The following is a 22,998-nucleotide window of genomic DNA, read 5'->3' on the forward strand; positions in this document are numbered from 1 at the left end:
GTTTCATGTTATTCCAGTAATACTGTATTAACTTGTTACATGAAATCACGCTAGTATGCGACATCAAGTAATTACACACCGTTGCAGCAAAGAATTAGCACAAGTGCATGGGAACAACATTTCTGTAAAGCGGGCGGCTGCTGTTTGTGGGGCTTGTGATGTTGGTGCTTTTGTAGTATGGACTACATCCTCGTGTCTAAAATACACACAATTCATGCTGAAACCTAAGGGCTTCATCTTTATCTGCCTCCAGTGGGTATCCATATGACCTTGGTAAATAAAGTATCGACTATAGTTTGCCCTTATTTTTCACTCCGTTGCTCTCTGTTGCAGAAAACACCCCAGAGCCTCCATTGCGATGGCAAACATTGTGGGTGACAGCGTATTACTTTCACATGTTCCTCTAACTACATTAAAACAATCCAAAATTATCTATCCTATGTGTACTCTAGCTCGTGGGGTCAACTACAGCAAAAACATCTAGCCAAGGAACTCAGGACCAATGTCCATACTTTTAGGAACTTCAATTAAGTAAGGCCAGGCATCAAAGGCACTTCCGATATTGCGAAACACAGCGACCTACAGCTCTGTAGTGCATGCTGCACCGTAGACAAGACGGATCAGGCGTCTATGGTAAATAAAGTACTTCTAGTTGGAATGAACCCATTTTGATTTGGGTGAATCAGAATCTGAGTTACAGGCAGCTACTGGTTGTCATTTAATCAAATCAGAATTTTGTAATTCTGATATAATAGTGATAACGGCCTGTATGAACAACGCTTGCACATCTTCTTCACTGCACTGTTGATCACTACTTTGAAGATGTCGCAGGCTGGTTTCTTCCTCTTATATTTACAACCTAACAAGTGGTCGAGAAGGCCCTTTATTGCAATGCAATAGGTCTCACGTTTGAGAGACTTTAAGCTATTGTAAATGACCATGCATTTTATTTATATTTTAAAACCCAAAACATAAATAAAAGGCACTGTAATTTACAATGCCAAAGCTCAAACTTGCGTGAATGCGAGACCTATTGCATTGCAAATGATTGTCGTAAAGTTGCTGTCTCATTGTCGCATTGACGTTTGACACATATTTTGCATTTGTGATGCATGTACTGGTTTCGCAGAAACATCGACATTGTTGACACGGAACACTTCGTGAGAATACTATCACACATGCATAATACAAATGTGTTTATTATTACATCCATATGGGGACACAGCTATCTGTAGAACACAAACAATGGTTGCCTGATCACAATCTCGGCCTGAGGCAAGGATGCCATTTTCTATATGTAGCCTTTTCTTTCTTAACGCGATGAGATACTTCTGCTGACTTTTGAGGGGTCCCTGCATGCTGAAACTTTCACCTAGCATCTGACTGATATCTTAGTGAGTGGTGTCCAGTTTGTGACCAAGACGGGGTCATTCACTTTTCCCCACCAGGTAAAGAGGTTAGATATTCCAGACTGGGTTTTTTTGGCAGATCATACATTCACACCCAAGACACATAGGTTATGGTTTGCATCGTAGGGGTACGCTCAATTGTTATAATCTTTTATTTGTATGCATATATACCCTGTATCAAGAAGCTGGTGGAACTCTTTATTTTATTCACAGTGTTGACACTCATTATAACTTTGATCTACTTCTGTCTATTAATCTTCACAGCCCATATTTTCTATACAAGAATCACTATGGTTCAATAAATATTGAAAAAGTCCCTTTGTGTATTCTTTGTATATTTCTCTGAGCAAAAGAAAGCACGGGTGACTGAGCGAACTTTTGAAGTCTGTCACCACGGTTCCTGAGTGAACAGAGTTGGCATGTTCAGTGGTTGACCGAACTGTTTGCTCCCTATTCAGGCTAACAGTGGTTTAATTAATGACATATCCTACGGGGGTGCATGGAATCAGTCTGGCACCATCCTAAGATCATGCCTTCTGAAAACACGCAGATACTACTGATTAGTGGAAACTACACTACAGCATATTAGAGTAGAGTGGCATAAAGTGCATTAGTTTAGAGTGCAGTAGAGTGGCATAGAGTAAGGCAGAGTAGAGTGCAGTGGCATAGAATAAAGTGACGCAGATTAGAGCAGCGTAGAGTTCAGTGGCACAGAGTGCAGAGTAGAGTGTCGTAGAGGGCAGTAGTGTGAAGTAGAGAGCAGTGATGTAAAGTGGTACAGAGTAAAGTGAAATACAGTGAAATTGTGTAGAGTAGATTGGTGTAGAGTGTAGTGGAGTATAGTGAAATACAGTGCAGTGGTGCAGAGAAAATTGCCACTGAGTGCAGTGGTATAGAGTGTTTTGGTTTTGAGTAAAGTGGTGTAGTGTGCATTGGTGTAGAGTGTGCAGTGGTGTAGTGTGTAGTGATGTAGAGTGCAGCGGTCTGGAACAGAGTGGTGTAGTGTGGGAGAGTGGAGTGGCGAAGAGTGGAATAGAGTGGCGTAGACTGTAGTGGAGTAGAGTAGATTGTTTCAGAGTACAGTGAAGTGGGGTAGAGTCCAGTGATATAGAGAAGAATGCCATAGAGTGCAATGGTGCAAAGTAGATTAGAGTGGCTTTGAGTGGATTGGTGTAGAGTGGAGCAATGCAGAGTAGAGTTGCAGAGAGTGCAAGGCATAGAGTAGAGCGGCAGAGAGTGCAATATTGCAGAATATACTGTCTTAGAGTGCATTGGTGTACAGTAGAGTAGTGTGGAGTGGCTTAGAGAGCAGTGACGTAGAGTACAGTGAGGCAGAGAAAAATAGGGTGGCATAGAATGCAGTGACAGAGTACAATAGCATAGAGTGAAGTGGCGTGGAGTTACGTGGTGTAGTGTACATTGGAATAGAGTGCAATGGAATATAGTGGTGCAGAGAAGAGTGGAATGGTGCTGAGTGTAGTTGCACCAAGTGCAGTGGCATAGAGTAGATTGTTTCAGAGCACAGCGCAGTGGTGCAGAGCAGATTAGAGTGGCGTAGAGGGAATTGGTTTAGAGTGCACTGGCGTTCAGTGGAGTGGTACAAAGCAGAGTGCATTGACAGACTGAATTGTTGCCGAGTAGGGTGGCATTGAGTGGGGTAGTTTGGAGTGGTGGAGAGTGCAGTGGTGGATAGTACAGTAGTGTGGGGTAGAGTGCATCGGCACAGAGTAGAGTGGAGTGGTATAGAGTAAAGAGGTGTAGAGTGGAGTGGTGCAGATAAGAGTGCAGTGATGCAGTGTGTAGTGACGTAGAGTGGTATGGTGCAGAGTAGTGTGCATCTGCATAGAGTGGTGCAGAGTAGAGTGGATAGGGGTAAGGTGGAGTATCCATGGTATGGTAGCATACTGCTATTACAGATTCCACACCTTCAATTGAAATGACCATTACATTTACACTCACATACAATTTTACTGATACAAATATACATCACACAAACGATAATGTGTGGAAATGTCATCACCCAACGTATAGATTTGATCATCAGCACAGTTAATTGACAGAGATTTAAATTTTGTTGTGTGCTAGAAAATAAACATTGAACAGCCTTCCTCAAGCAGCGCCCAGAAGCCAGCATGATTGCCAGAGAAAGAAAAAATAAACTCCAAGCTTCCTGAAAGACACAGCCTGACATTTGACCTCTGTCTTTGAATGCACAGCAAACGTGACCAGATAAAAACAAGTTTTAAAGGCCTTTTTTTAGAAAGCGAGTTTGTGGAAGAATACAGTAAACATGGTTTGGGCAACAGGAAGGATGAACTCGAGCTGGGCAGCGCTAAAGCAAATAATGCCAGAAAATAGAAACCAGAAAATGTGAGTTACAAACTACACAGCCAATTGTAAGATATGGACGGAATGCATTCCTAGGTCAACTTTCTGAATGTTCCCAAGATGTCTTTAAAAACTAGACAGCTGTGCTGTCTGGCAGGCTGCGACCTAAAAATGTGTTATTAATTTATATGACACATGATGTGTCTGTTCCATAGATTAATTAGGTGTAAAAGTGCTTCAGACTAACATGGTAGGTGATCAAAGAAGTGACACAGGTAGGTGACTGTTGTTAACAAGGACACCTTAGATGGTCCATATGTTGATACCACATATGTAACCACTTCCAAATCGCGATATTTACAAATACCATTAGCTAGTTGTCTCTTAGATGACCATTCTGTCTCCTGCTTAAGGACACTACTTGCAAGCCCTTTGACTGCTCTACCTTAAATTCAGATAAGACTCTTTGCTCATTTAATGGCGGTAGACAGACAGAAGAGGAGAGGGAAGAGGCAAGCATTGTGCTGGTTATCAGGATGGGCAGTCTATGGCTTTAAAGGCAATGATCCGTCTTAAAAGAAGACAGAAGGTTGTACAAAGCACCATCATCGGGCAATGCTCATTCTTCATTTTTTTTAAATAATCACAGCTTATAATAATTGAATATGTACTGCTGGTGAAGTACCAAAGACATGGATTTAATCAGTTTAAAACAATGTTTGAATGAGTCCCCGGTGACACCCTGCTCATCTGTATTATTTGAAAGATTAATCATTGTAAATGAATGTTCTCAAAAAAGCTACATCATTCAATCATTCTTTGTGACCTACTGTAAGCATTCCAGTGCTGTCTGTCATTGAAAAGAGCATTGAAAAGTGTCACCTACTTGGTCCACATGATGGAAGACTCTCGACTGTCTTCTGACCATATCCGTGCTGTCCAGTCTCCTACCGTCATGAAGTTCTTAGGGAAGAAAGCGTTCCTCTGTAATGCATAAATCGGGCCATGGTGACCACTGTAGGTGTTCACAATTTTCTCAGCAGGCGTCTTCGCTTTGCGGTTACAGGATATCACCATTCCCTGCTCCGTCCCCACCATGAACTTGGTTGGCTGTTAGTGAAAATACATTAAAAGAATCATAGCTCACAATATAGAATTAACAGCTGCTTGGGTGAATGAAGGTGACTACTCATATTAACCCCTTCGCTGCTAGGCCTCTCTCCCCCCGCCCCCTCCCTGTGCTAAGCCTTTTAGGGCTATTTGGGGTATTGACGCTTTGGCCACTGTAACCTTTTGATCACATAGGGTATCCATGCCAAATTTGCATACTTTTCGTCTAACATCATGGGATTTTAAAGGTAACCAGGGTTTATTGATTCCCCAGGAGGGGGGCCCAGAAATTAGCCAAAATACAGCAAATGTTCTTTTTTTTTTAAATGGGAAAAAAGTGCTGCAGATGAAAGAGTATGTTTTTTCCCTGTAAATGTTATCAACAGAGGGTTTGTGGGGCTGAAATCACCATCTTCCCAGCTTTCAGGGGCTGACAGACTTTTGTAAGAAAACCAAACTTGTTTACACAGTTTTGACATTTTACTGGGACATTGCATATTTTTGCAATTTTTTGTGCTTTCAACCTCCTTCCAGTTAATAGTAGAAATGGGTATGAAAGCAATAATGGATCCTAGAAAGCTATACATTTTGGAAAAGTATATACAATTCTGAATTTAGCAAGGGGTCATTTATGTAGATCCTTCAAGGTTTTTATAGAAACTAACAGTTGAAAATAGGAACATTTAAAATGAGTTGAAAAAAACAGCCATTTGTGCCAACGTTTTCACCTGTAACGTCTTCTAAGTATGACAGATATTTTAAAGCAATATACGGTTACATCCGCTGGACCCTTTTGGTTGTGGGGATATATAGGACCTATAGGTTTACCAAGAACCCGACGAACCCATAGCCAATAACTGAGCAGCATCGTGTAATGTTTTTTTTATTGTGTATCGGGTATATAGCAAATAATTTGGGAAAATATAAACAATGAAAAATCGGTATGAAAGACACCCATGTATTTATGAAATAGGAACAAAATATAGAGTTTAGAAACAGTAGCTATTTGCACATCTCCGAAATTCTGGGTATCCATACTAGCAGGTGAATTATAAGACATTTTTCAAAGTGACTTCTTTTTTTCACATTGTCTTACATTTGGAAGGCAGAAATGCATCAAAAGTCAATAGGTAATAACAGTTGCTCTACAATTCTGTTTTCACCCTTTGTTTCCCGATAACATTTTTACCTCACTTGTGTGGGTAGGCCTAGTGCCCACAACAGGAAATGGCCTAATACGCAACTTGGACACTCCACATTTTTACTGTGAAAACAGACCTTTTTTTGCAAAGTGCCTAGCTGTGGATTTTGTACCCTAGCTCAGTCGGCACCTAAGGAACCCTAGCAAACCTATACATTTTTGAAAACTAGAGGAATCTATGATGGGGTGACATGAGAGGCTCTCACCAGGTTTTGTTACCAGAATTCCTTGCAAACCTCAAAATTTGTTAAAAAAAACATTTTCCTCACATTACTGTGATGGAAGGTTCTGGAATCTGTGTGGATCCACATAGTTTCACCCACACCGCATTCCCCAGAGTCTTCCGATAAAAATAGAAATGCATCAAAAGTCAATAGGTAATAACAGTTGCTCTACAATTCTGTATTCACCCTTTGTTTCCCGATAAAAATGGTACCTCACTTGTGTGGGTAGGCCTAGTGCCCGCAACAGGAAACGGCCCAAAACACAACGTGGACACACCACATTTTTACAGTGAAAACTGACCTAGCTGTAGATTTTGAACACTAGCTCTGCCGGCATCTAGGGAAACCTAGCAAACCTATATATTTTGTAAAACTAGGTACCTATGGAAATCCAGGATGGGGGGTACTTGTCTGCCTCTCACCAAGTTCTGCTACCCAGAATCCCTTGCAAATCTCAAACTTTGTAAAAAAAAAAAAAGCTAATTTTCCCCACATTTCTGTGATGGAAAGTTCTGGAATCTTCATGGGTCCACAACTTCCACCCACCCCACATTCTCCAAAGTCTCCTGATAAAAATGGCACCTCACTTGTGGGTGTGGGTCAAGTACCGCGACAGGCAAGGGCCCTGAACATATTGTGGAGACTTTAAAATTATAACCTGGCTTTGCACAGGGGAGGCACCTGGCTTTTTGGCCCCAGGCTCGCGGCCATCTAGGGAAATCTACCAAACCCACACAATTCTGAAAACTAGACTCCCTGGGGAGTCCAGCGAGGTATGGCTTGCATGGATCCCCCAATGTTGGGTACTTGTCTGCCTCTCACCAAGTTCTGTTACCCAGAATCCCTTGCAAACCTCAAACTTTGTAAAAAAAAAAAGCAAATTTTCCCCACATTTCTGTGATGGAAAGTTCTAGAATCTTCATGGGTCCACAAATTCCACACACCCCACATTCTCCAAAGTCTCCTGATAAAAATGGCACCTCACTTGTGTGTGTGGGTCAAGTACCCGCGACAGGCAAGGGCCCTAAACATATTGTGGAGACTTTAAAATTATAACCTGGTTTTGCACAGTGGAGGCACCTGGCTTTTTGGCCCCAGGCTTGCGGCCATCTAGGGAAATCTACCAAACCCACACAATTCTAAAAACTAGACTCCCTGGGGAGTCCAGTGAGGTATGGCTTGCATGGATCCCTCAATGTTTTCCTACTCAGAATTCCCCGCAAACCTCTGATTTAGCTGACAAAAATCACTTTTTCCACACATTTTTGGGTGGGATCACCATGCCAGCACAAATGTCCTATCACCTAGTGTTTCCCTTGGTCTCCTGAGTAAAATTATACCTCACTTGTGTGGCTGTCCAATGCAGAATCAGCTAAAAATGTATTTTAAAAAAATGTAGCAGTGATATATCCTTTATCCCTATGTTTTTGGCCCTTCCCAATCACAGGCCTTTATCCCAGCCACACAAGTGAGGTATCATTTTACTCGGGAGAGCAAGGGGAACACTAGGTGGTAGGACATTTGTGCCGGCACAGCCCTTGCCCAAGGGGCCGCTTCCCCCTACCTGGTGGCTAGTGGGAAGATCCCTGCTTGAGTATCGCCCTCCTGGGGCAATCCCCAAGCAGGGATCCACTAGGGAAGGGTACAATTGGAAAGTGGAGATGCTCCCCTTTCTAACGATACCACTCCCATGTGTTTCAGTGCTCGGGGGCTGAGATAGCCCCACAAGCACCGAAACTATGAAACTGAAACTAAGTTTCAGGTTCGTTTTCATTGTAAAGACGACGTCATTACAAGGAAAACCAAAACTATGCCTTGGGAGGTTGGGGAAGCTCTTCCCCACCTCCTAGGGCAAAAAAATGTGAAATCCCACTGCTGTTTACAGCAGAGGGATTTTTTGCAAATGTGCTCATGACGGCCCATTCCATCATGAGCACAGAAGGGTTTACGACAAAGCATAACCAAACGATATATGCTTATAAGCATGTTAAAGATATGAAACATATAGTACAGTCTGACCAGTTTACAGCATACAAATATATAGTTACATTTATTCTAAAGTTTACTTTCCTCTGCATGATTTTGCAGCAGTACTCCTTATACAGGGTCTTCATTAGAGAAGTCCTCTGCCTTCGCACCAAGAGACACTCTACACAGTGATTTTGTGAACTTCTCTGCTATGCAATGGGTTGTGCCTTGTTGGCATAATGTGACTGAAATGTATGTGTCCAGTATGCGGTATCCAGGGAGAGAAGTAGGTCACTGTACCAGAGGCGGCTTTGACAAAACTGTGACTACAAGCCCCTCTACCCCTGGCTTTGACCATGATAGCATCTACATTAACATGGATTAATCACTAGAACCATATGTAGGCAGTGCGCATTAGGTGTGCATGGTTTGTGTCCTTATTACAGAATTCACTAGGAGTGGTAGACACGGGGCTGGACCCCGTGGAGTCCTGATGAAGAGCTATTAGGGGAACAGCTCGAAACATGTTGACAAAAACACATTACTGACACAACCAGACTTATTAAGGTAAGGTTTCTTCTTAGTAAACAACCCCTGATTTTTAACCATACCAACTAGGGGCAGGAATAAAAGAGTGCCCAAATAGTTAGGTATTTTTACATTTTCTTTCCCTTTTCACTCCACATCACTGCACTACACATAGTCTATAATAAACAATGCTCCTACATAATTCGCACGTCGCAGCATGCCTCAACCCATAGAGGATTGAGAGGAACCCAATGATGAAGCATGCCTCCTAGGGGCAACCCTGCTGGGTGAGGGGTCTCTAGTGAACAAGTATTTTTTCTAGACATGGGATTACAAAACATTCTTGCTGTATCTTAACTATTTCCCAAAAGGGTAGGTTTTCTTCAATATACTTGATTTTTGTCTAACTATGTATTGTAAAGCAGACTGGAATTGTTGTAAAGCAGACTTGGATATATTTTTGGAATTACAACTGAGTTCTGTAAACTTATGTGCACTGCTTGTATCATGTCACTGATGTCTTTGTACTATAATGAGTGCATCATTCGATATCTTAAAATGACGTCACACTGAGAATTTTCTAAAAGGTGTGTCCTGCCCAGTCACAGTTGGACCCAACTCACAGTATCTCACAGTAATTATCTTTGCAGACACATGAAAATAAGTTACTTACCTGTACCTGCTGTTATCCAGTATTGGTATCTTTAATAGATTCACATGATTGAATCATTTCCCGTGGTCAAAGTGGGAGTCTCATGGTATCAAAGAAAGCAGTATGTAATTGTACTATAGGCCATAATGATAATGTATAGTCACAGTAATAGACTATCTATGTCCTTTTTTTAAATGGACCAAATTTGAACCATAATCAATCAGGCAACAGTATCCTCTAGAACACTCCAAAGAGAGACTGAGTTCCTCAGATTTTTTGATCACAAGTGGGAAAAACAAATATCCCAATCTATGAGGGGAACCTCTGAGGGGAGGAGGGTGGGTCCTATGTGAATCAATGAAAAATGCAAATAATGGATAATTGCACTTACAGGTAATTAACTTATTTTCTTATCCAATATTGGATCTTTCATTGATTCACATGCTTGAGTCAGAATAGCAAGCAGTCTGTAATGTGTAAATACACATACATAAGATAGATAAAGTACCCTTGTGGATGGTGGTTAACAGTGTTACATGTGAGTGTTTGTGTTTGTATGTGCGTGTGTGTACGTATATATATGTATATCCCAACGTAAAGTTGAGCCCTCGATGGAAGAAGCCACAAGATCGGCAAATTTGCATCCATTTCATTCATGGAGCAGTTGCAGCAGGAGACGCAGAGGAAACAGTCATCGCCTTTGCCATGGCCAAACCGGTTTCGGGAATCCTTTCCCTTTCTCAATGGCATCTGCATACAGTGAAGGTTTGTCATGCACTCGAATTTAAAGAGCCTGCCCCTGTGGGCGTGTCCGCAAAACGCGGCATTCTGGATCTTGTGGTGCATGAGCCAAAGTAATCTCAAGTGAGTTTATCAATGTAGCCGTGAATTAAAACAAAGTTATTAAAGCCCGGTGGGCTGATGTGCTGTTATGCTGGGTGTCCTGTTGTCTTTATTCAGCTGCTCCTGGACACCGGTTTCCCGTGTGGGGATAGCACCTTAGGGCGCCATCACGGGTCCGCACTGAAGCGGCTGGCTTTCTTCCTGCAGCTGGGCTCGTGCCATCGTGTAGGAAAGTTTTTTGAGTGTGACTATATACATTATTTACACTGATATCTTAACCAACTCAAATTCATCCATTTCCATTCTGGGTCCTACAACAATTATATACAAAACTTAATTTTATAAAGATTAGGGCTCCCAGTTTTATGGTATTTATTTTTCTAACATTTCCGTCTGTATTTATCCATATTTATTTTTGGGCCATTTTATCTGTATTTATCCATATTTATTTAGTGTTTTGCGGATAAATCAAGTTGTAGAGCTGTACATTTCCATATTTATTTAAATGATAGACATGCAGTCATACTTTGATGTATGTCGTGTTTTAGCTATTTAAACTGCCAAATATTCATAACAATACGTCCACAGGTAAATATTAGCATTATATCACAAATTTATGTTGACATATTGCGTTATTTACAGAAATGTCATCATGTTTTTTAACTTCCCATTCTGACCTTCTGCTCAGCTGTTGGGCTATAATTCATGAAAGACAGCATGGAGAGTCACTTAAAAAAAGCCCAGTTTTCTGTATTTATCCTCTTTTAAAAATAAATGCAGACAGAAAAACATTGCTTTCTGTCTGTATTTATCTGTAAATATCCGTAAAAACGGAAAACTGGGAGCCTTAATAATGATTAAGCCCTGAATGGGCATATACTCAAATGACTTTTGCAAATCAATCAATTCATTAGGAAATCGGGGGTGTCTCACACGAATAAGATTCACAGTTTCATATTTGATCCCAAAAATAAGCCCATATATTACCATAATACAAGAACATCTAACATATATACAAGGACATCACTGTATTCCATCTTCAGTTGTATCAGAGCCCACTTATCCCAGATGTATCGATAATTCTTCTTCAGAATTAAGGCCAAAGGGAATGATGGTATGCAAATCGATTATGTATCTCGATTCGAGTCTACGTAATCTTTGTTCCCTATTGCCACCTCGTTCGCTAACAGGAACGTGGTCAATACAAAAGAATTTGAGAAGTGTGCGATCACTATTGTGAACTTCAGAAAAGTGCCTTGCCACTGGGTATAAGGGATCTCTGTTTTCAATTGCACGAGCATGCTCTAAGATTCTCCTCTTCGCGGGATGTATAGTGCTGCCTACATAGGTTTTCATGCATGGGCATATCAGGCAGTAAACACAATAGGGTGTGGTGCATGTTAGGAATTTATTGATCATCTTCATATCTTTCCTGCCTGGAACCTGGTAGGCTAAAACTTTAGAGCTGCTCTTGCAAGCCTTACATTTAGAGCATGGGAAGAATCATGTCATTGCGCTCAATTTTGGGACAAAGGGGACTGGTATATATATATATATATATATATATATATATATATATATATATATACAGGTTATATATATCACCATTAGGTATTTTTGGGTATGACCAAAATTTCTATAGGAAAACCATTTTTTGTTTTGCCAATAACTTTGGCACTGCTTGACGGATCTTCATGAAATTTTTAAAAAGTACCCTTTTTAGTTCAGCTGCTGTGTTGAAAGTTTCGTGGGTGGTCCATCAAGTGGGGGCTGAGCAAAAAAAAAAGGGTAGTCCCAAAGCAAGTTTTTCCCATGTTTGTTTTCATTTTTTGAACACAACTACAGCCTGAATCGTTGAACGGAATTACACCAAATTTGGCAGAAAGCTAGATGTTGGCACAGAAAGCGTGCTTTTCGTGATTTCCATTCAGTAATTTTAGAGATATTTAAGTTTAAAAAATATAGCTATCTGGTAGCATAAAATCCTACAAAAATTCTACTTAAATTTGATTTCACTGCCAACACTCCAACCAGGAACTATCGGAGGCCATCTTGGGACTTGGTTCAACCAAGTCCCACCAAAAATATAAAAAAAAGAAAACGAAAAGGGGGCAGGGTAAAAACACCCTGACCCCTTTGGCCTTTTGGAGGGGCACCCTGGGAGCCAGCAGGGCCAAACAAAAGGATTTATTTTTTAACTTTGATGAACTATGCGGATCCGCCGACATTTAAAAAAAAAAAAAAGGGGCTTCCGCGCTTCATTCATTATTTTCCTCCGGGTGGGGTAGCTCCCGGGGGCATTTTTTTTATAATGGAGTGGGCGCATGGCCCCCCCCCCCCTCCTGGGGCTGAATATCGCCCTGGGGAGCACCACCTCCCCGGGGCATCTTTAATTATAATTGGGGGGGGCTCTTGGACACCTCCATCCCTGGGGAATGCCACCTCCCCGGGGCTTTATGCTAAAAGAATGCGGGGGTCTCATGGAACCCCCGCCCACAGCCCACGGGCCGCTCCTTCCCTGAAGCTTTACTTTGGAAAAAAGGGGGGGCTGTGCGGAACCCCCCACCCCCACGGCCCTTGGGACCACCACCTCCCTGGGGCTTTAACCTAAATAAATGCAGGGGTGTCACGCAGCTCTGGGACCTCGACCTCCCCAGGGCTAAATCAAACAATGGAGGGGGGCCGAATAAAGGCCCTGGGTACAGCCACCCCCCAGGACGTACTCCAGCAATGTCCCGGGGAGCTCCGCTACCGCCAAGCCATAGCAAGAGAATGTAAAATGCTCTTGCTTGCACGAAGCAGGGTAGAATTGTTTTTAGACAGAGGGAGCTGCATGTTCAGCACCTCCCTCAGTCCAAAAGCAATGCTGGCAACTGCAGGATGTGGGGAGCCGGCATGGACCATGGAGGCCTTCAGGCTCCCCCCGCAGTTCCCTTTTTTTTTTTTTGTATTCCACATATACCATAGTAGGCGTTCTAGATTGGAAATCCCGAACTCTCTCCCCTGATAGAGGTTTTCCGGCTCCGGTGTTTAAGACCCATGGAGAGAGGGAAGAGTAAGAACCTCTAGCAGCTACTGTTTTCTTAATCCACTCCATTTCACACTACCTTGGTGACCCTGTGTTACTTTGAAGGAAAAGAACCATCAGTGCCCAGGTAAAATCATTGGAATACCGTCATCTGTTCCGCCAAGCCACAAAGGCCGCCCCAGACCTTACCATAGCTTGTACTGTCGCATGCCATATCGGATTCACTTGTAAAAATGATACGTTTCAGGCACTCTGTAAAAGTAGGGGCATTTACATCTTTCCGGGACCTACATATTTCTCGTCTTGCCAAGATGATAACATAAAAGATAAATTTGGACGCCATGTCATTAGAATGATTGTCTGTATCTAACCCAAACAGGATAATCCCCGGTGAAACCACCAGTTGTGTATGTAGTACATCAGCCAAGAATTCATGTACTTTAGTCCAGTAGCTTATTATCATCGGACAATCCACAAACATATGGAGGTCGTCAGCTGCCGGTTGTTTACACCTGGGGCAGTAATGCTCTAAGCCAGTGATCTTGGCTAATTTTTTCGGTGATATATATGCTCTGTACATAGTATAGAGATGGTTTCTTTTAAGAGGGGCTGATTTGACCACTGTCTGCAGCATAGTGAAAGAGTCCCCCACAGGTCCTTTATGTTGTTAGGATTTAGACTAATAGTATTACCCCACAATTTTTGGAGTTCGGGTTCTGTCACTCCCTCTGCCTCGATCATGGCCCGGTACCAAAAAGATACATCCCTCTTCCGTCCACCCTTCCTCGATACTGAGTCAAACTTTGGATTAGATGTATCAAAATCCCAGGATATAGTTGCCCACCATCCTGACAGCTGATAATATTTGAACCTGGTAAGAGTCCAGCCAGTCAAACTAGACAGGGACTCCCAGTCCATAAGCTGTGAATCTTTTTGGATATCACGCCAGCACATCAATCCTGCCAATTTAAGGGGGCGAGATAACTGGTCATTGAGGCAGTCTGGAGTCCCTGGAGAGTCCCAGATCGGGGCCTGAAGTGCGCAGTATGGAATTACAAGCCTTTTTCTAATATATAGCCAGTTTTTCAAGGCGCACCCAAGATCTTAAGCCTCACCTTCTTATAAAACTTTGGATCGCCGTATTTGAAAAGGAAATATTCTTGCCCTTGTGGTATGCCGTGCAGTAAGGCCTGAAACAGAAGACCCAAAGAAGATGCATCCACCTTATCGGCCAAGGGTCTGAAATTTTTTACATGAAAAGAATGACAGTAAATGAGTAGGTCTGGCAGAGCTAACCGTCCTGTTTTTCCTCCTGTACTCCTTAGTTTTTTCCAGGAGATTCTTGATGTCTTGGTGTTCCAGATAAAGGAACCAATTTTCCCCTGAAATTTGGCAATGTCTGATGCCTTAAAGATTAACGGAATTGAGTTGAAAAGAAAAGTTATTTTTGGTAAAATAATCATTTTAATTAGGTTCACCCTCCCAAAGATGTTTAAAGGGAGGCCTGACCACTGTTGCAAAAGACCGCAAACGTCCTTATAGACTCTAGTTAGATTTAAATTGGGTATCTCAGAGATATTTTGAGCCAGATGTATACCCAGGTATCTCATTCGCGACTTAGCACCTGGGGTCACCACCTCCCGGTTCCATTGCACAATCTTGGTTTTATCTTTATTTATTTTGTATCCCGAGATTTCCCCAAAGGACTCTGCCTGATCGAATAGTCTGGGGATAGCTTCGTCTGGATTGGAGGTGAACATAAGCAGATCATCTGCATATAGGGCAAATTTTAATGCTAGATCGACGATTTTAAAAGGTTTAATCGTAGGGTCCGACCTTAACTGGCAGATAAACGGTTCGATATACAAATTAAACAAAAGGGGTGGCAGGGGGCACCCTTGCCTGGTTCCACGTGATATTGTGATCCAACCCGTGAGGAGTCCATTTACAAGGATTTTTGCTCGAGGGCTAGAATAAAGAGATCTAATTGATTATACAACATTTTCAGGAAATCCGAAGCCGGATAATGCCAACCATAGATACGACCAATTCACTTGGTCGAAAGCCTTAGCGGCGTCGATAGCTACAAGGGTCAATGGGAGCTTCTTATCTGTTGCAACATCTATGGCAGAAATGGCTTGAAAAGTTAGCTCGTTTAGCTACCTACCCGGGATGAAGCCTCTCTGATCCCGATGTACTATGGTTTTGATGACTCTTGCCATTCTCGCTGCCAAAACCCCTGCAAAGATCTTATAGTCAGAGTTTAGCAGCGAGATTGGCCTGTAAGACTCAATTATTAATGGGTCTTTATTAGGTTTCAGGATCAGAGTGACTGTGGCTTCTGACCATGTTTTTGGGGTAGTCTCACCCAAAAGATATATTTTTATTAAACAGGGTCGTTAGAACAGAGACCACTTTATCTAACCCTATCAGATATAACTCTACAGAGAGCCCATCTGGGCCGACTGCCTTTCCCTTGGTCATTTTCTTAATCTGATTTCGGACTTCGCCCTCTTTTATATTTGAGCTCAGGAATGCTCTATCCGTCTCTGCTAGCGGAGGCAACCTAAGCTGATTTAACCAATCTTCTGCTCTTTGCGAAGAGAAACGATTCTCTTCTTTATAGAGATTTTGCATAAATGATTTGGCCTCCTCACGGATCTGATCATCATCATAGGTGATGACCCCTGTACTGTGCACGGATAGACTCTTGATCTGATTTCTGATCCTGTCTGTCCTGGCCTTCCAGGCAAGAAGTCGGCCGCACTTTTCCCCATACTAAACATTTTGCAATTTACTTACATCCCATCTATCTTTAAGTGTTTTGTCTAGATTAGCCTGATATTCTGCCCGTAGGGAATCTAGCTCGCTTTGTATATATAGCAGGTTGTTCTGCTGATCTAGGGATGCCCTCTGGAGCTGCTGATCTTTTTGTTTGATCTTAAAAAGACATTCTACTTCCGCCCTTCTTCTAGCTTTATTTCTCCAGATCATTAGTGTACTCAGGGATCCTCTCATAAAGGCCTTAAAGGCCTCCCAAACAACTTGATCAGTCGTAGTACCGCAGTTTAGTCAAAAATACTCCTCTACGTGCATCTCCAAGTCATCTTTTACCTCCTATAGACCTATCCAGAGTCCACCTTCTTAGTTGTTTACCCTGTTTGAGCTTCATTGTTAGTTCCACCATAGAGTGGTCAGAAAGCAGAGCTGGAATGTATAATATAGTATCGACTGCAGGAATAAGGACCTGATCTAATAGAAAGAAGTCGATTCTGGAGTGGTGCCTGTATCTGCGGCTATAGAAGGAAAAGTCGCTTTTATTACCGTTTTTCACCCTCCAAATATCTAGTAAGTTGATGTCTTTCATAACATTTTTAAGGTCAATTTGTGATTTGCGAGGGGGGGTGTATTTAACCCTAGAAGTGCGATCCAAAGTTTCATCGAAGATCAGGTTAAAATCCCCTTCTATAATTCTGAAAAAGGACTTCAATGAGGGGGTTGGTTTTAATGAGGGGGGACAGTTTTTACGATTATTGGCCTCCCCAACATACTTTTTTCTCTCCTTTCTCTCTTTTTCTGTCATGGAGTAAGAGGGACCACCCCTCCTGTATAGCCAATATGGAGTAGTAGTTGCTTTCCACAAGCTGAGAGCGTAACTGATATCTGTTCTTGACTACTGGCGGGGTGGGCTGCACAGACACCTTAGGTGAAACCTTCAGAACCCCCCCTGCTCTGCTCCCGCTACCCTCTCCAATCTCCTTCTCCCCCCGTAGCTCTTTCTGGCTCACAGGACACTCTTCAGGCACTGTGCAGTGACTTCCTTCTGACACAATGTCCATCCCTTCACAACCTGATAGCAAGGGAACCTCGAACCACCGCTTGACCGGCAATGTGTATACTTTAGAGAAATCCCCTACTCTGGCAGCACCGGCAGCACACTGGAGCGTGCTATCCCTCACTTCACATCAGGCTTCCCCAGCGTTGCTCACTCTAACTCCAGCCCCCGCCTCCGCCGTAGTTTTGGCTGTCTCCGTGCCCATTCAGCACTCCCCAGGGTCCTACTGCCCGGAACTCAGGCAGCCCGCCGAAGGAAAAAGGAGAAATGCAAATAAAAATATGCTACGTGTGAAGATGACGCATTACTTCAGCACTCTAACAGTTTTTCCTGGTAGAATCCAGCAACGGAAGGAACCGGGCATGACGAGGAGTGCTGAATGGGCGCGGAGACAGCAGAGACGGCGGCGGAGGCGGAGGCGGGGGCTGGAGTTGGAGGGAGCAACGCTGTGGACGCCGGGCGAGACTGTGGTGCTGGATTAGGGCCGCAGCCGCAAGAATCAACTTTCGCGTTTTTAAATGCGCTTGAGCCGCCCTAATACGGTCAGTGACGGGGATTGAAGGGAGGGATAGCACGCTCCCCCCGCAGTTCCAAACAAAAATGACTGGGTGCCCTGGGTGGGACCATGGCACCCAGTATTGTGGCCAGGCCCCAGAGAGACCGCGCAGACCACCTCCCGTATTTTCTTTTTTTTAAATAAGGTGCATGCCCAGGGGTATGGGGTCCCCGGTGCCAAAAATGGCCCAGGGAAGAGGGCCATGCAGCCCCCTTTCTCCACGATCTGCAATCGAGCCTCTCAGTGCACTGCTGGTGGGGGGATACTAACACATATTCACTCATCTATACAGTCACTGACACAAGCACACACTCACCCATACAGCCACTCATATACTCTTTCACTCACCTATACTTCCTTTCACATACCCAGTTACTCACCCACATACCAATGACAAATCCACTCACCCATACATCCATATACACACTCACTCACCCATTGAGCCCTCACCCACACACTCACTAATCCATGAAGCCACTGACTCACCCATTCACTCATCCATACAGACAGTCACACACACCCTAACCTATCCACACAGCCACTCAGACACCCATACAGGTACTAAGACAACCAATCACCCATACAGCCATTCATGTACCTACTTACACAGCCACTTAGACACCAACTGACAGACTGATATAGACATTCACACAACCAGTCACTCACCCATACATTCACTGAGACACCTAATCACTCACTTATATAGTCAGTTACGCACCCACTGAATCATCTATACAGGCACTTCTACAACCACTGATTCACCAATACACATTAGTATATATTTAACACTCATAAATGTTTTAAAAACAATCACAATCACTGGAGAATGTCATGAGTGATGTCATTTGAGATGTCATCAGTGATGTCACCAGTGAGGTCACTGTTCATGTCATGAGTGATGTAATATGTGAGGTCATAAGCAGTGCATTGCAGGGGCACGAGTTATAGTAAGCTCCACTAACTATAACAGCTGAATTTGACTGGTTTTGCACGAGTGAAAACGGAGCCTAATTATAACGTCCCTGTAACCTCTTTTTTTTCCAGTGAATATATGTTTATATATATATATATATATATATATATATATACACACACATACATCTACATCCATGAAAGTAGAACTCATGTAACCAGAGTAAACTTATAAAGTATAACAATATAAATACATTTTTTACAACACTTCCATTTCTAGAGTCTCCCCTCAGTGGAACAACGGCCTGCCCAAAAGCAGCATCACTTCTCTGCGCAGACTCCAAGCAGTAGTTCTGCATGAACATGTGAGTACTCGTCCACACTGCAGCATGGCATATCTTTTTCAGTGGGATACCAGCAAACAGGGCTGCTGAAGTTGATACTGCCCTTGTGGAATGGGCTTTTGGTCTAGCTGCTGTGGTTTCCCAGCTTTGTTGCAACAATACTGAATAGTGGCGGGGATCCATTTAGCAATTGTTGCCTTAGTGACTGCAAATCCTCTTTGAGAGAGTCCATAGGAGTCTAAAAGCTGATCAGATTCCCTGAATTGTTCAGTATGCAGGAGATATATTTGATACAATGTTTAACGTGCAAGGTGTGGAGAGACTTTACAGCTTGTGATTTCCCGATGTGGAAAGAAAGTATGCAGAATGATCAGGTCTTTGAGATGAAACTGTGACGGAACCTTGGGAATAAACTTTGGGTTTGTTCTGAAGAGCACACAGTCATACATGAAGTGTAACAAAGACTCTTGAATAGTAAATGCCTGGATCTCACTAACCCTTCTGGTAGATGCGAGAGCCAATAGAGAGATTTTCCAAGTGTGAAATTTGAGATCTGCCCTCTGTATTGGCTCGAAGGGTGGCTTCATGAGCTGCAAAAGGACGACATTAAGATGCCATTCTGGTGGAGGAGCTTTGTATTGGGAGAAGGCTCTGAACAACCCTTTCATGAATAGCTTGGCAATCCTAGTTGAACATAGAGAAGGCGAATGAGACATGTGCCTGAATCTTGATATTGCTGCAAAGTGAACCTTCTCCAGTGAATGTACCAAACCTGAACGAGCTAGGGATAATAGGTATGGTAAAATTTGCTCATGCGACGCTTCCAAGGGATGGAGATTTAAAGCTTCACACTATAAGCACAACCTTTTCCGTTTTAATTTGGATGTCTTGTTTGTCGAGTCAGCCCTGTTTTTTTTTTAATTGTTTGTATAACTAACTTATTAAGTGTATGTTACTAAATACATGTATTAGCAATTATTGTTTAAAGTTGTAAATATCTGTATCACTGTCTCCCTTTATCTATAGACGGATGCTTGGGTTGGTGAGTAGCTACATGATTGTCTATATGGGTTATTAGTTAGTTTTTGGAGTATTAGTATGAGTGTCTGTTAAGTTTGGTGGGGGGTATTACTTTGTGCATATATGAATGAATGAGTGGCTTACTGTTTGTATATGTTTTGAAGACAGCATGTGTGCAGGACTGTATGGGTGGATGAGTGTGTGTATGGGTGTGTTAGTGAGTGAATGACTGAATCATTTCTTTATGAGTAACTACATATGTTTTAAATTAGTATAAGTAAGAATTGATGCATATAGGTAAGTATGTGTGAGAGTGAGAGATTGTAAGAGTTTCTGTATAAATACGTTTTGGTTCCTATAAGTGATTGTTTAGTAAAAAAGTATGCGTATGTTTCTGTAGAAGTAAGAGTAGTGGTGTATGTATAGCTGTATAAGCAAGTGTATGGTTGTTTTATATAATTTATTTGCTTGTGTGAGTATGTGTGTGAGTAACTCTAAGGATGAGTGTCGTTGTGTAACAAAATGTATAGATGAATGAGTATTTATGATGATTGAGTATGTGTATGAGTAACTATATAGAAATGTTGGTGAATGAGTGAATGTGTATGTAGATTTTGTAATTTCTGAATAGGTTGTTGTAAGTGGAATTAGTTTCTCCATTGTTTTGAAATGTTTTGATTCTATTTTTCAATGTGTGTATCAAAACTTATATTACACTGAGAGAGGGTCTGCCATTCTTTCACAAGGGTGTCATCAGTGATGTCATCAGTGATGTCATTTGAGATGTCATCAGTGATGTCATGAGTGATGTCACTGACTATGTCATGAGTGATGTAATATGTGACATCATTAGCAGTGCTTTGCGTGCGCGCCAGTTATACAACTAACTATGACGTGGGAATTTCAATGGTTTTGTATGAGTAAATTGTCCAGCTAAATATAACTGATATAAAACCTATGGTTTTTTCAATGAATTTGCTAGGTTTTTTAAATGCTAATTCCTAACTATGACGTATGTAAAACCTATGTTTTTTTTCAGTGAATTTGCAAGGTTTTTTAAATGCTAATTCCTAACTATAACGTGTGTGAAACCTATGTTTTTTTCAGTGAATTTTAAAGGTTTTTTAAATGCTAATTCTTAACTATAACGTGTGTGAAACCTATGTTTTTTTTGTGAATTTCAAAGGTTTTTTAAATGCTAACCCCTAAATAAAATATGTGTGTAAATCTTTTTTTTAATGAATATAAATACAACATATAAACACTGAAAGTTGTTTTTCTTCTCCTTTCTTTACTGCCCTTCCCTTAGTTTTTCATTCCCCTTAACTCACTCCTCTACCTATAGTCCCGTGCTTTCACTCACTCTTCGACTCCTCTTTTGTCACTCACCATACTCCCCTTTTCTCACTCTTTCTCTTAGTCCCTTCCTTCCCTTCACTGAGTCATTTCAATCACTCATTTATGCACTACGCTTTCATTCAAAAAAATGAACGACACAGTGTATTTGGAATATAACTCTTTTTAGAGAATTGAATGAGTTCTGAAAAGAACTTTTTTTTGTTTTGTTGTTTTATATTTTTTTTAGCTTTTTTTAAAGTTTTATATTTTTGGGGGGGTTTTTGCAAAAAAATCAGGAACTGCAACTTGGAAACTATTCAGCAAGAACAAAATAAATGGAAAATATAAAAAAAATTATCTCCTTTCAGAGCATTTATGATCCTGAATGCTGCGTTCAATTACTTTCAGGCTCTGTTCACCAAAAACAATACCATCAAAACATTTGTTGCATCGCATATGCACATGTGCCAAATATGGCTTAAGGTCAATTTCTGCTGTTGCTGGCGATGGAGGTCGAGCTGTAGATGTGCTGGCCACAGCTGGTGGAATCTGCTGGGCCAGAGCTCTTGTGGCTGCTTGGGCATATTGCACAGGGTGGACATTTTTTACATGTCTTATCATAGTATGGATTGAAAAAGAGTATTTTTTAAGAGGATTTCCCCTTGAAAGAACAGTACCACAAAGGGTACACGTTACTTTAGGGGCATTTACCTTTTTTAGTCCCTCAGGAAAAGTAAAAAACTTCCAAATAAAAGAAGATTTCCCCTTCTTAGCTTGCTGGCGATATTCCATGTGGGAGTCAGAAGAAGAAGATGTTCTTTCCTGTCTTTCTGCCATCCTGTTGTTTTTTCTGCTTCCAGCTCCAAAAAGGGTCCTTCTTCCAGGAGAATAAAGCAAATAGTGAGGGAAATGGGTGGGGTTTTGAAGATTCTAGATCTGAAACTACTATGAACCAATGAAAAATTTTGTTTTCAAGTCACATGACTTGACTGTTTTTTTTTATTGAATTGTGAGGTGCGTGACCGGGTGCGCGCACCCCGCAAATTTTTTAAGAAAGAAAAAGGTTTTTTTGCCCGTCGGAGTTGTTTAGGGACCCCCTGAGAAGCTCTAGGGGGTCAGGGACTGTCTATCTTTCCTCCTTTTCACGTTTTGAAACTTTTATGTAAATCGGGTAAAATGCCATTTTAACCCGACGTGCGGGCCGGGTGCGCGCACCCTGCTATTTTTCAACCCAAAAAAATTTTTTTTTTGGCCCGTGGAGATTCTTCTGGGACCCCTTGAGAAGGTCTAGGAGGTCAGGGTGTCTCTACCTTGCCTCCTTTTCACATTTTGAAACTTTTATGAAAATCGGGAAAAACGCCATTTTGAAGCGACGTGCGCGACCAGGTCCGCGCACTAGGTGCGAGCACCCGAGCGCACACGTCAAGTCATGTGGCTCGAAAACAACACTTTCGATTAGTTTATAGTAGTTTCTGTTGTAGAATCTTCAAAAACCCCACCCACTTCCTTCACTATCTGTTTTACTCTCATGGGAGAAGGAGCCTTTTTGAAGTTTCCTGAGAATTTTCTGAAATGGCTGCAAGACAGGATTCTTCTTCTGATTCTGGGGAAGATTATCAGCTTCCACAAAGAAAAGGGAAGGAATCTTTTATATGGAAATTTTTTACGTTTCCTGAAGGACTAAAAAAAGTGAATGCCCCGA

General features: G+C 42.0%; 1 protein-coding gene across 20 annotated transcripts in view; it reads right to left on the reverse strand.

Moving 5' to 3' along the window:
* Positions 1–22,998, reverse strand: part of DNAI2 (dynein axonemal intermediate chain 2) — a 375,814-nt gene that overhangs the window by 210,355 nt on the left and 142,461 nt on the right. For all 20 annotated transcript variants that reach the window (XM_078654258.1, XM_078654257.1, XM_078654254.1 and 17 more), the window contains exon 9: positions 4,624–4,847. In XM_078654258.1, coding sequence (XP_078510384.1) covers positions 4,624–4,847 — 224 coding nt within the window. The remainder of the gene's footprint in view (positions 1–4,623; positions 4,848–22,998) is intronic.

This window comes from Lissotriton helveticus, chromosome 7, assembly GCF_964261635.1.
Source record: "Lissotriton helveticus chromosome 7, aLisHel1.1, whole genome shotgun sequence".
NCBI classification, from domain to species: domain Eukaryota; kingdom Metazoa; phylum Chordata; class Amphibia; order Caudata; family Salamandridae; genus Lissotriton; species Lissotriton helveticus.